Source organism: Dermacentor albipictus, chromosome 1, assembly GCF_038994185.2.
Source record: "Dermacentor albipictus isolate Rhodes 1998 colony chromosome 1, USDA_Dalb.pri_finalv2, whole genome shotgun sequence".
In the NCBI taxonomy this organism is placed as follows: domain Eukaryota; kingdom Metazoa; phylum Arthropoda; class Arachnida; order Ixodida; family Ixodidae; genus Dermacentor; species Dermacentor albipictus.
The window spans coordinates 516,763,571-516,777,476 of record NC_091821.1 but is presented as its reverse complement, the minus strand read 5'-3'; the positions used below and the strand labels follow the sequence as shown (position 1 = coordinate 516,777,476).

Sequence of the window (13,906 nt, the reverse complement as noted above, 5' to 3'; positions counted from 1 at the left end):
AAAAGCAGTGTACATTTTTGTTTCTTCGGTTAGCGGGATCTGCCACAAACCTTTGCACAAATCAATGCGTGAAAAACTCCGGCAACCACCTGTCTCATCTATATTCGCGTCTATCTTCGGCATGGGAAATGGTATAAGTTCTGTCTGGCAATTGAGAACCCTGTAATCTATGCAGAGTCTGAAATTTCCATCTTCCTTCGGCGCAATAGTTATGGGAGAAGCGAAGGGTGACACCGAAGGCCGGATTATATCGGCATCTAGCATCTCCTGCGATTCTTTCTTCAACCATATCTTGCGTTCTCTTGACAAGTTATAAGGTGATTTTCGGATGACGGTCTTCTCAGTTAGTTCGAAACGCACCTTGTGCGACTTCATCGCTTGTGGATAGCTTCCTATGCATACCAGTTCAGGGTGGGTTCAGGGGGGGGGGGGTTCAGGGGGGGTTATTCTGCAATATCCTCCGCGCACTTGACAATTCGCAGCTTATCTTTTCTATCTTGCTGTGTCTCTTCCCGTGATAGTCCTTCCACTAAAACTACATCGTCCCAGTATATGTTGATGTTTAGTTTCTTTATATCTGGTCTGGATAGCAGAAAGTCGTACGTCACCCCCGTTATCACCAGTACTTCACTCTCTATTTCATGACCTTGGAACTCGATCATTACTGACGCCCACTGATTATGCATCGTCACTTTTCCATCGTACCCTTGCACCCATAGTACGCTTCAACTATTCAGGTGACTTAATCAACCAGCTTGGCATTTATTATAGACACAGAAGCACCGCTGTCAACGAAAGCCATCACATGTCTGTTTCCCACTTTGACAGGAATGTGAAGTAGGCTAGAACAAGTTGAATTGAATTGAATTGAATTTTATTCTCCTTGAACAAATACACAAGGAAGGAGCAGCCACAAAAGTCTACTGAGATTAGTAGCTTGACGAGGTGGCTGCCCCTTTACACAGCAGCAGCAGCAGTAGTTATGAAACAATTTTCTTACAAATGACTGCTTTCATACATATGCATGGACAATGATTGCACAATGGAACATAATTTTGCAAAATACAAAAGAAAACTTCACATTAATGAGCAAAATATACGAAAACATAAATAAATGCATCATCGTTCACAGGAACTGATCTCGCATTGTTTTTTTGGACAACTGTGACACATCTACAGATTTGTTGGCAAAATTATTGAACAGAGTTGGGAGAGTAAAAGCGATCGATTGTTTCGCATAGTTGTTTTGAGGTGTAGGTATGTGCCAAATAATATGGTGACGCGTAGGGTATACGGCAATATTTTCTCTTAATTCTGAAATCACGCTGTGAAAAGAGTTGTTCTTTTTTGTGGCCGAACAGTATGTCTGGAGTAAACGATAATGATAAAAATCATGGATATTTATAACCTTAAACTGTTTAAAGAGTTGCTGCGTGTGAGAATAATATGGGACGTTTGCAATTATTCGCATAAACTTCTTTTGAATTAGGAACAGTCTGTTTAGATTCGTTGTTGTTGTTGTGCCCCATACTAGGTGGGCGTAGGATAACTGAGAAAGGGCTAACGAGTTATATAGTAGTAGTTTTATACGTTGAGGAATGATATGTCCACATTTGTTTAGCATACCCGCAATTTGCACAATTTTTATGAGTTTCGCGGATATGGTCATCCCAAGTTAAAGTACTTGAAAAATATACGCCCAGCACTTTCATGCATTCTACTATTTCAATCACATTGTGCCCAAGTGTAATCAGCGGCAAATTTACAACCTTATTTTTTTGGTCTGAAGAGTATTGCTTTTGTTTTTGCGGTATTAATAAGTAAGGAGTTGCACTTTGTCCATTCCAGTAACAGCAGCATTGTTTCATCAGATATCTTTTGTATTTCGTCAGTTGTTTTACCGGTGATTAATAATGTAGTGTCATCAGCATAGCAAATTGATGTTACATGTGGATTTGAGGTAAAGGAGTGTTAAGTTAAGTTAAGTTAAGGTAAATAAACAGTCTCAGTTGTAGTCATCGGGTCGGACTAATCACCCTTGTTTATTAGTTTTTTGTCGTCAGAGATTCTTGAGCGTCTGAAAGTAGGGGGACAGGGTCGTTGTCGACGTGATTCACTCGACCTCTGGGAGCACGCCAACCCAAGTTCTCTGTACTGCCTGCAAGGCGGCTCGGTTCTCGCGGATTACGGCTTGACCAATCCGCGCTGGTCCGTCTGAAGCGACTGCTTGAGCCAGCAGTTATATATTCTTCTGAAGTAGATGGTATGTCATGAAGGCACTCCAGGAGTCCGTCTACCGTTTTAGGTGATCAAGCTTGCACTAGCTTCAGGACTTCCGCGGGCAATCCATGCATAATTAGTGCTAATATAGCAGAAGGAGGAAGCATAGGCTCGGCCAGCTTTAAAAGGCGGCGTTTTCTAAGAAATAGTCGACGGGGGAGCCCTGCTTCAATTTGAAATTAAGCGTGACGTCCCATCTTTGGACTGGGTTGCTTCGGAATGTCGTCAAGAATTTTTCCTTCCACTGGTTCCAAGAGTTGCCAACATCTTCAATAATGTGCAGATCGTACCACTTCCGTGCAACACCTCTTAAATAACTACGCATGTTGGTAATCTTGTCCTCATTAGAGTGCCATTTGTTCTTCCCAGCGGCATATTCATAGAATTCAAGCCAACTTTCTGGGCTTGAAGACATGCCGTCGAACGCATCGGGTTTTACAAAATTAGTCGCCGGCTTCTCAGCGTTTAGAGAGCTTATAAGTGACATCACCAGTTGGTTTTGTTGCGCCATCTGTTCTTGTTGTGGCTGAAGAGCTTTCAAAACGAGGCTCACCTCTTCTGTCGAAGACCGTGATCCCGAGTCCTTTCGACGCACTCGTCGAAGATCGCCAGACGCAAGTTCACTTTCACCGCACCCTTCCGACGTAGTTCAGCAATGTCTATGGAAGCCTTCTCTAAAACCAGGTTCACGAGTTCTGCCGAGATGAGTTCCCGAGGTAGTTGCACCGCAGGTTCGTCTTGAGCTTGGTATCTCGAAAAGATGATGTTCTCTGCGGAGGTCTCCTCGAGGAAAAACGTCACCCACAAGTTGGAGTCAGTTGTCGGCTGCTCCAAAATGTTGTAGCGTTCCTAGTTAAAGGACACAGTAGACGTAAAGCATTGCTGGGGAACTGGCGTCCATCTGGTCTGCATTTTATTCTCACTTCCTTCTTCTCTTCTCCTGAACCCAGACTCCTGCGCTTCTTCATCTTCTATTCCAAGCGTCATACCGCTTCAATATATATATATGTATATTACATAGGTAGGAATACATGGGCTCACGCATACTGATATGCATATCATCATGATCAGCAGCCTGGTTAAGCCCACTGCAGGGCAAAAGCCTCTGCCATACTTCTCCCACTACCCCGGTCATGTACAAATTGTGGCCATGTTGTCCCTACAAACTTCTTAATCTCATCCGCCCACCTAACTTTCTGCTGCCCTCTGCTACGCTTCCCTTTCCTTGGAATCCATTCCGTAACTATCAATGACCATCGGTTATCTTCCCTCCTCATTACGTGTCCTGCCCATGTCCATTTATTTTTCTTGATTTCAACTGAGATATCATTAACTCGCGTTTGTTCCCTCACCCAATCTGCTCTTTTCTTATCCTTAAGCGTTACACCTATCATTCTTCTTTCCATAGCTCGTTGCGTCGTCCTCAATTTAAGCAGAACCCTTTTCGTAAGCCTCCAGGTTTCCGCCCAATATATGATTACTGGTAAGATACAGCTGTTATAAACTTTTCTTTTGAGGGATAATGGCAACCTGCTGTTCATGATCTGAGAATGCCTGCCGAACGCACCCCAGCCCATTCTTATTCTTCTGATTAATTCAGTCTCATGATCCGGATCCACAGTCACTACCTGGCCTAAGTAGATGTATTCCCTTACCACTTCCAATGCTTCACTACCTATCGTAAACTGCTGTTCTCTTCCGAGACTGTTAAACATTACTTTAGTTTTCTGTTGATTAATTTTTAGACCAACCCTTCGGCTTTGCCTCTCCAGGTCAGTGAGCATGCATTGCAGTTGGTACCCTGAGTTACTAAGCAAGGCAATGTCATCATATGCATACAATATGCATATGCATACATATGCATATGCACATGATATGCATACAATAATCAAATACAAGTGCAGGAATCACAGAGCGCGATTTTGCGAAAGCAAATAGGTGAAAAAGGAACGAGGAGACGTAGTGTCTGGGTTTAATCCACTTGTAGTTAGGATGTTTAGTAGATCAGCAATGCGGTAGGGTACAGATTGCTGTCCATAATTAGTACGACAAAAGCGTGTTCAAAAGCGTATGTATGTATGTATGTATGTATGTATGTATGTATGTATGTATGTATGTATGTATGTATGTATGTATGTATGTATGTATGTATGTATGTATGTATGTATGTATGTATGTATGTATGTATGTATGTATGTATGTATGTATGTATGTATGTATGTATGTAAGCACAATATTTTAATGAGTACTTTTAAAGTTTATTTGCAGTGTCAGATGATTTCATTACTATGCTTACAGTAAAGCAGGCATTTTATGTGGATTCTATTATGCTGCAATTGTCAACATTTTGGTAAACCTCCAAAGCAAAGCTTCTTGTGGCCCTGACTAAATCCCAAATATCTTTATAAAGCGTTATCCTGAAATTATTGCCAGCTTTCTTGTACGAATTTTTTCTGCGTCTGGGCTGTCGGCACAACTGCCCGCTGAACGGAGAGTGGCCCGAGCTATCCCATTATTTAAAGAAGGAGATCGATTAACATTACAAAACTACCGTCCCATTTCTCTGACATCACAAGGCTACAAGCTCCTGCAGCGCACCGTGGGAAACTATATAAAAGAAGTCTTGGCTGAAAACAATGTTAGTTTCAGCGTGGCTTCAGAAAGGGTTATTCGACTGTAACGAAATGTGTATCAGTGATTCATTCGTTTGCTTTATCTCTAGACAATAATGGCCAAATAGTTGTGATATTTTTAGATTTCGGAAAAGCCTCCGATAATGTTCCGCACGGCAAATTATTCTTCAAACTTAGAATTATTGGCATACCTGACATTTTTATAAACTGCAATATTGCTTACCTGAGGAAACACACTCAGTACGTTAAAATTGGTGAACATAACTCCACCACTCTCCAAGTCACATCAGGGGTGCCCCAAAGTACTGTCTTGGGGCTTTTCCTCTTTTTAATGTATATAAATGACGTTGTTAAAACATAGCTCCTGGTGTGCAAATTACACTGTTTTCCGATGATTGTATTTTGTACAGTGATATAACATGCCAGAATGATGAGACTGTCCAGAAAAAGCCAGGAGCGCCTTCTCCTGCCTTTTGTACCTCCTTTTTGTGCCGTTACTGTTGGCGCTTCATTTTTTGAAAGAATTTAAGCAACATATTGATGTGGTGTAACAAATGGGGTATGTTTATTACCGCTGGTAAATAAGTATTTCTTTGTATTACTCGTAAAAAAAATCCCTAACTTTTTCTTATACGCTTGTTTATTCAGCTCTGCGTGAGACTAACAATAACAAATACTTAGGTGTTACTTTGACTTCTGCATTGTCGTGGAACATGCCCATTAATTATATTTGTTCTTGTGCTTCCCGCAAACTCTGTTTCCTAAGGCACAAACTGAAAAAATGACCCTCCTAAGGCGAAATTACTGTATTATTTTAGAATTATTTGACCAAAGTTAGAGTATGCATGCATATCATGGGATCCTTACACTAAGCCAAATATTGTGCGGCTTGAAAAAGTTCAAAGAAAGGCAGATAGCTTTACCTTTCATAAATTCGCAAGACTGGACTCTCCCTCTAAAGTTATGACAGAAAATTTCATACCCACTCTTGAATCATGCCGAAAGCTGCTAAAGCTTGAATTCCTTTCCCTTCTTCTCAACAACAGGCTTGAAATTAAACCATCGACTTACATAACGCCTGCAATACTACGGCGCACAAGACGGCATCATCCGAACTCACTAACATGCCATTGTGCTCGAACTGACGCATTTCAATTTTCTTTTTTTCCCAGAACAATATCAGACTGGAACGACAGTTTACAGACACACTGTAGCTAAAAATCGCATAAATTTGTATTTGCTTGTTGATAATTTGTTCTCTTTTGTTTGTATGCATTCTATTGCCCCTCTGCTTGGACAGAAAGTTCTGCAGTATGTACTAAATAAATAAATGAAATGTATGTTTGTACGTGTGTGTGTGTAACCTTCCCCTCCTGTTTGAGCCCCCATTCTAGTCTGTAGCATTGTATAAATAAAAAAAAATAAAATTCATAAGCCATTCCACTTTGTGAAGGTGGATGACTAGCGACGCTCTTGACCGCACGAAAGTGTAGTCCCAGAATATCGCACAAAGGTTCGAACATATTGTTCTAATCTGTGGTCAGCATGGTGATATAGGTACGCACACACATTCGCGTATCACCTTTGTTAGTGAATGCGTCTGTCACTAAGACAACGAATGGCTCATACTCCTTTAAGCAATCGTCCATACTCCCGTAAGCGCTTTTTTTTACATTACAACGACAGAAGTGAAATTCTGCGCTGGAATGAGGAGCGACAACGGAGCCAGCTGTAGAAGACGACGACGGCGGACGCACGAATAGTGGCACTAGCGCGTTTGCGTTGTTTTACAGCGAAACTGCATATGGCAAGCCGATTCATCCTCGATGTGTCACCTGTACGCCGAAAACTCCTCCAGCGTAATCCCGTGCGCATGTGCGAAAAAAAAGAGGTAGACAGGCGCGCGATTGACCACGCCCGTAGTGACGCCGTTGCTCTCCGTCGCTACCGAGCGTGTGTGCAGCAGTTTCTCTCCGGCTGCGAAATGGGTAGGCCACGTGTCATACGCACCTCTCCATTGTCACTGCCTCAACTCTTTCACCTAGATGATGCCACCCTCCTTTTAACAAGAAAGGAGCACCTCCGGCGCCTCAGACGTGCTCTCATACCTCCGGTTGCGGTAAACCTCCCCCGCGGTTTTACCCGTGCAGAGGAGGTTGCGCTTCGGAGGATCCGGGTCGGGGTAGCCCTCACTCCTACCGTGACTAGGAAGTGGCCGCACTTTCGCCCACTATATCCTCGTCTTGAGCGTCCACTCTGCAAGTCGCGAAATGTTGAAGCCGACATCCACCACCTGCTGCGGGTTTGCCCTGCACTGAAACCGACGAGGCTCCGGCACCTCGCAGCAGCGGGACTCTCGCCGCATAATCTGAGCCATTACACTGCTTGGACGCAGGGACCGCATTATCGATCCCTCTTGGACTTCATTACGTCAGCAAATCTTTTTTCATTCATTTAATCATCTTTATTCACCCCCATCCCATACTCTTGTATGCCCTGAGGAATTTATCCTCGCATTAAAAGAAATATACGTACTCCCGAGGAGCCGGCAGTTATCGATCAGCAACGTCGCGGGCAGAACCGGGAGCGAGCTCATTTACACCATGCCGATGCTGCATTCCGGGTACAACAGGCTCGTGCAGCCGAGCGCTAGCAGCAACTGCGTACCGAGAATTTGGCAGCCTACTAAGCCGTCGTTTAATGAACCGACAGGATAAACCCAGTAATAAACACCGGGACCGCACATTTCGGCTTCGCTGGTTAACTATCTGTACCGAGTCCTTGGGCGGCGATATTTTGTAACAGTTCTTGTCGAAGAAGGTCTACAAAACAATTTTTCAAAAAGATCACTTCTTACGCTTGCGACTGGGACCACTTTGGGACCCACAAAGGCAGTTCAAGGGCGTTACAGGTCGCCGAGCCCACAGGAGTATGTGCCATTAGGCTTTGACCGTTTCTGCACTATCACCAGGAACGCCCCATATGATGATTGGTTTTTGTCAACTTCATGGAGGGGGGCACGTTTTTTTCCAGATCCTAGCGATAGATAGCTTGTCTAAAAATGATTTTTATTGGGGGAACCTGTGCCCAAAAAGCAAGTTACACTTACGGTAGAACGAAACGGTGAGCACAGTCGGCGATCACCGAAATTCGATCAGAGGAACAAGCCCGTCAGCTTTTGTACATCACTCGTCGAAGGCAACCACTGGTGCCCGCGTGGTTTCCAGAACCGATTTCCCAATGAGGGTCCCCAATGCAGTCTGATTATACATGGGTCGGCGAGGAGATACATAGCAGATAGAATCAAGGATAACATTCGCGTAAATTTCAAATCATGCATGCGCGTCTTGCGCTCAGCAATACCGTCTAGCATTTATTAGCCGGCGAATAGCGGCCACGGGCGAACACGCTTCATACTAAGAACAACATGCTTAACATAAATGATGCCACATCAGTTTCATGTGCTAACTTACAAAAAATTTCCGGATGTTTGTATATAGCATAGTGCCAACAAATTCATGCAGACCAGCATTTTCTTCTAACTTCTATAGCCAAACGCCACGCTCAATCGAGAAAAGTTTTTTACCTGACGTCATTTGACGTCATTCAGCAAAAACCATCAGCGTGTCGCAATCTCTGACTACGAAAACAACGCCTCGCATATATGATGTTTTCAACACCGGTGCATGGTCTCAGTAGCTCGCACTGCTTCATACGTTTACGTGCATTATGTATAAATGTCGCGATTTCTGCAATACCAACAGTTTTACAAAAATCCATAAGATGTGGGACGGTTCACCTGCCAAGGCGTGAGACCGGGTTACTTGGTGTAGGTTAGTTGAGCTAACAGAATATCAGTTTGTTCAGTGGGCATAGAGGTGAACACAAATAGGCATTGTTTGCACTTGATGCCGTTTCCGCTTCCTTTGACGAGTGCACAATTCTCACCGGATTAGTAAATGGTGTGATGCTTATTTTTGGATCTTGCCATCCCGCGTACAAGTACTTGCGAAAGCATGCAATGGCCGATTGAGCGACAGAGTCGGCCTCTGAAGCTGCGAAATGGCGCCTAAATTCCCACTGGCAGCCACGTCACGAGCCCACCTCCCCGAAGCGGACGAAATGGTGTTGTGTGAGGGGAGAGGGTATCGCCGCAACGGCGCGTCATCAGGGCACTTCGACGAAGCAGATATGATGACAAGACGGGTTGTCGTCGGCGATGTATTGTCGCGTTGCGCGAACGTGCCGCGGTCCGTGTCTCTGTCTCCCCGCACTGGATTAAGCGGCTGCTGCCTCGGTCTATGGTACTATGCGGCGTTGGCACCGAAAGCTACTGCTACTTGCTCGCTCTGGCAGCACCTACTCCTATGGTATATTACTGACGGCGCAACACTACAAGGACCACTCAGCAGTATTCAATGGGACATTAATACTTTCGCATTGAGAACTCATAACAAGTGCTTAGGTGTCCTGGTTTTTTTTTTCTAGCTTCAGCACATTTTTGTAGATTACATATGGCTAATAAGACACTTCTAGCTCTTGATCTAAATTACTCAGTGAAGTGGGCATTACTTCTATGAGAAATGAAAATGCGTTTTTAAATATTTGACCTATATACGCTAATTATACGCTGATTGATTAGCTTGCAGCGCCTACTTCAATCCACGAATTACCGCTAGTGGGCATGTGACGCGAATTCTCAAGATAAGTATTACTACGAATTCAGGAGATAACATCGGTTTCGACATATGCACATTCAAACTGGCGGTCCAAAGGCATTGTTATTCCATTTACCTTTCTACGAAAACGCTGTTTGATACACTGAAGCACTAAAGTAACTGGAAGGCCAATTCATTTCGTCGGACACTTTAACATTATCAACTTGAAACGGTCGTAGTCTTGAGATCTCGATCTAAATCAATATACCCTGCGTAATCAGGAGATGCAATTCATAGATGCAAATATGTGCCGTAAAGCAATAGTTAAGATGTAAACTACAGTAACCATAGTACACTGGACCATCGTACTATTCAGCTATACTGGTCTAGTAAAATCCGCCCCAAGAATGGCAACTGGTTTCTACATATTCACTCGGTCAGCAGGTAGCGCCGCTGTCGAAGCGGTCGCTGGCTTCGCGATCAAGCAAGCCCACGAAGTACAACGCCTTATTACTCTTTTCACGCAATGCTTCACCTTCCTGAAAGCCCTTCGCAGTTATGCGAAGGCCGTAGTAGCTCCGCCGTGGAAAGGCCTCCGGTGCAAGCATGTTGCGATGAGTTCAGTGGCATGGTAATTACCGTGAAACAGGATTGGGTGCTTGGTGCCACCATGGTGTGGGACGATCCCAAATCCTATTTTAATCTGTAGCGAATTATCTTCCTCCGCAACAAAGGGGTACATATGCAGAATTTTAGATACCTTGTGGGGGTTTGCTCCTGCCTGGAGGACTGATAATTCAAGACCGAATCACTGCTTTTGTATAATGGAAAGCCAATACATTTCAAAAGAGGCAAGCTCCTCCTATGTTAGGTGTTCTTTAGAGCGTGGCGGTTTTACAAGTGTGCTTTTGTTCAATAATTTGCATGCTTCGGAACCACTCCTCCAAGATACAAATGACGTTCTTGTAATCATGCAGTATCTTGGTAAGTATAACGCCAATAGCCTTTGCCGTTAGGTCGTATGGAATATGCCGAAGGTAATGGAACCGAAAGACGTTATTGAGTCGCGGGTCCTGCTGTACTAAGGATGGAAAGAGGTCGGAAAATGGGAACCATATCATAAGGAAACCCTCGAATATCGTTAGGCCTAGCTTATAACGACTCGCTCCAAAGAGGATGGAAGCTTTTCTCAGGCTTGTTGAACGCAAAAAAAGATAAATCAGTTGGTGCATCACCATTGGGTCTGGACGTCGACGAAGTCCGGAGCGTTAGTTCCTGGATGTGGTCTCGTAGAAGACCAACGCTTCTCGCACAGAGTCAATGTCAGTACCCATGTCCTCATCAGTCATCTCTGCCTGCCGTGCTTAGCTGGCCTTTGCGAGCTCATGGTTGCTTTTCTCGGGGCGCCGAAGAATGCTGCAAAGCCCTGCGACACCGAACTCGTTACTGGCTGGAAGATGCTCAAGTTCTTTGATGATTTTAGTGACATGGAGTCGCCGAGCTTTTGTCGTGTTTAGCAGGCGTTCCGACGCACTCAAAAGAAGCCGGTCCCGGGTTTCAGCACCAGTGTAAAGTCCGACGACCTCGTTGCTTGGTAGGCTACGCTTCAAGCACTGTGAAGGACAATTCACCCGAAGGTCCGAGTGCAGCCCATGTTATATGTCACCATGTATTCGAGCAGCGACATGAACTCCCGTGCCATGCGCCCTCTATAGCCGCACTTCCTACTGACATTTTGCGCAACCTATTTATTTTCTCTTATTAACAAATTGTCCTATTAGGCATTTTTATTTCTGATAAATGTACGGGCCATCTCGTCGAGTAGTTTAAATCAAGGATGAGAATTGTGCTATTTGCCACAAGCAATTTGTTTACTTCATGCAGCTAAAACAAACATCGTCTACTCGTATCTCCGCTGGCAGTATACACTGTTACGTGACTAAATAATGCACCCTAGTTTCCCTGGCATTTGTCTCGAGTTTTTACAAAACCAGACGTAATGCACATAACGCCTTCCTGCTATACATATTTTCGACAGCAGAAGTAATTTTGAACGAGAAACTTAATCGAACTGCACTTTTGCGCAGGGCGTGGTAGCAGGTTCGCTCATGCGGCCCGTTGGAGGTCCCAGTTCGACGGACAGCGACAGCTTTACCAACACTTACGAGCCGTCTGAACTGTATGTGGGGCCCAGCCGCCTGGTGCGCCCGCTGGCCGTCTACGACGTGTCATCCAGCGTGGCAACTGGAGAAGGCTCACCACCCGATGCCCTGCAGCTGACCATGGTGCCCGACCATGGATGTTCTGAAACCTTCCAGGTCCTTTAGTGCATCAAATATTGCATTGCTTTTGGAAACTTTTTCCTAAACAACATGGATCATGGAAGGGGATATCTTCTCCAACGCAGATAACAGAATGTACAAATGAAGTGCAACTCAACTTGGACTTAAATCATCTTGCCCTGTTTCAATTTTAAAGTATATTCATTGTTTTCGCCAACGGAATCAACCACGTAGCGAATGGTCGACCAACAGGCTACGTACAGTGTCTCCCTACAAACTCCATGACAAACCCTTAGATCAGAAGCTTTCAGTCATTTCGCAAACAATTTACAACTCTCAGCAACAATTCTTGCCTCCATAGTGAAGTATCATCAGGTGATCCCAAGTAGCGTCCATAGGACCACTGTTATTGCTAATATTCATACTCCTACATAATTATTTCAGCTCCTCACCCATGAATTCTTCTTTTACCGTTAAATTCACTCATCGACCGATCCCCTCTCTTTGGCAGTACCACGACGGCATTACAGCTGGTGCTCCTCATTGTTAACGTTGCTATAGACAAAAAAATGCAAACTTGTAGCCTTCACCCGTAAACGACTGAATTTCATGCTTCAATCCACCTTTAGCAGACCACCTTATTAGCCATGGCAAAGAAGTTCTGGGACTTTCCTTTCACTTGGTTGTCGCACGGCGCTATGAGGAAGGGACGCAAGGAAAGTAGTTGAACGCCGGATAAAAGCACAAACCACACTTATTTAAATATTGAAACTACGAAAGCGGAACTAGAAGCGCGCAGACCATAAAGACACTTGACGCGACGCACATGCTAAGCCAGAAGAACTAAGGTTGTCATGAGTCCGAGAAACAAACAGTTCAAAACAGCTGACGGTAGGGTGGACAGAAAACGAGAAGTTGCGAAGTGAGGTGTGATAACACCATGGCGTAGAACGCGCCTAGATGTTGGAAGGTAAGGAAGGCTCTTGACAACTGGGGATGAATGCTCAGCCTGCACCCGTAGTGCACGTTGCAAAAATATTCAGCCAGCCTCCCCCCCACCCCGCACCCCACCCAGCAGTCGACGAGCTCTCGGCGCACGTGCTGCCATTAGCCACGAACGGTGCTCCGGTGAACCAAGTCTTGCCCGCGATACGCAATCGTCGCTGCAAAAGGTTGGACAGCAGGCCCAGCCGTGCTCCTAGCTGCAATGCTCCTGCTGGCAAATGCCTTGGAAAATGGTCAGGGGGCAGCTCCACGGACGGCCATGTTCTCTGGAGCTTTGACCGCCGACGTTCGACACTTTCGGCATGCTTCTGTTTTCCGTCTCTCGCGGATTAGGCGCGTATCTCGCCACGGAGATTTTCACCGCGTGCTCGCTATAGGCGTCCCAATCATGCAACGACGGAACAACACTTCGCTGATTTGGTCAGATGAGGCATATGAGTTGTCCAATGGCGATAGAGCCCGTGAACACTTAGTCGGCGTCATTTTCATTCAGTTATGATATCCCCAGATTTCCTCTGAAAAGTATTTAAACCTTCTCTTCCCACGAAGCCTTGTATGTTCTCAGCATAGTGCTACGGGATAGTATTTCCAATGACGAAGAGCCGAGCAGTAAGAAGACGACGACGACGATTGGAAGCTAGCGCGGGCTGTTGCCTCTTGGCCAACTGCGGCGTATCGTCTTGTAAACACACTTGTAAATGGCTTTTCGTCGTAGTTTTCCTACGTAACATATCTGGTGGAGGTGGACGTTCCCTGTACCTCGTCACCGAGCTTCGCAGTGGACGGTACGTCTAGCCTTCCTTCATGGCTCCCGGCGACGACAACTCGACTCCGCCGGCTCCGACACCTGCTGCCACTTCGATGACCTACATCACTCTCCCCGCTCCCCGTGATCCTGGCGTATTCTCGGCAAAAGATGGGGAAGTAGTCGCGGACAGGATCAGCCTGCATGGACACGTCAGCCGCAATCACCGGTGGGACCTTACTGTCATACTCGCAAACGTAGTCTTTTACCTCGGTGGCACACCATGAGTTTGGTATCGGACGC

General features: G+C 45.2%; 1 protein-coding gene across 5 annotated transcripts in view; it reads left to right on the top strand.

The window, feature by feature from the left end:
- Nucleotides 1-13,906, top strand: part of LOC135912448 (monocarboxylate transporter 13-like) — a 610,659-nt gene that overhangs the window by 365,514 nt on the left and 231,239 nt on the right. For all 5 annotated transcript variants that reach the window (XM_065444890.2, XM_070532620.1, XM_070532619.1 and 2 more), the window contains one exon: nucleotides 11,659-11,889. In XM_065444890.2, the coding sequence (XP_065300962.1) occupies nucleotides 11,659-11,889 (231 nt within the window). The remainder of the gene's footprint in view (nucleotides 1-11,658; nucleotides 11,890-13,906) is intronic.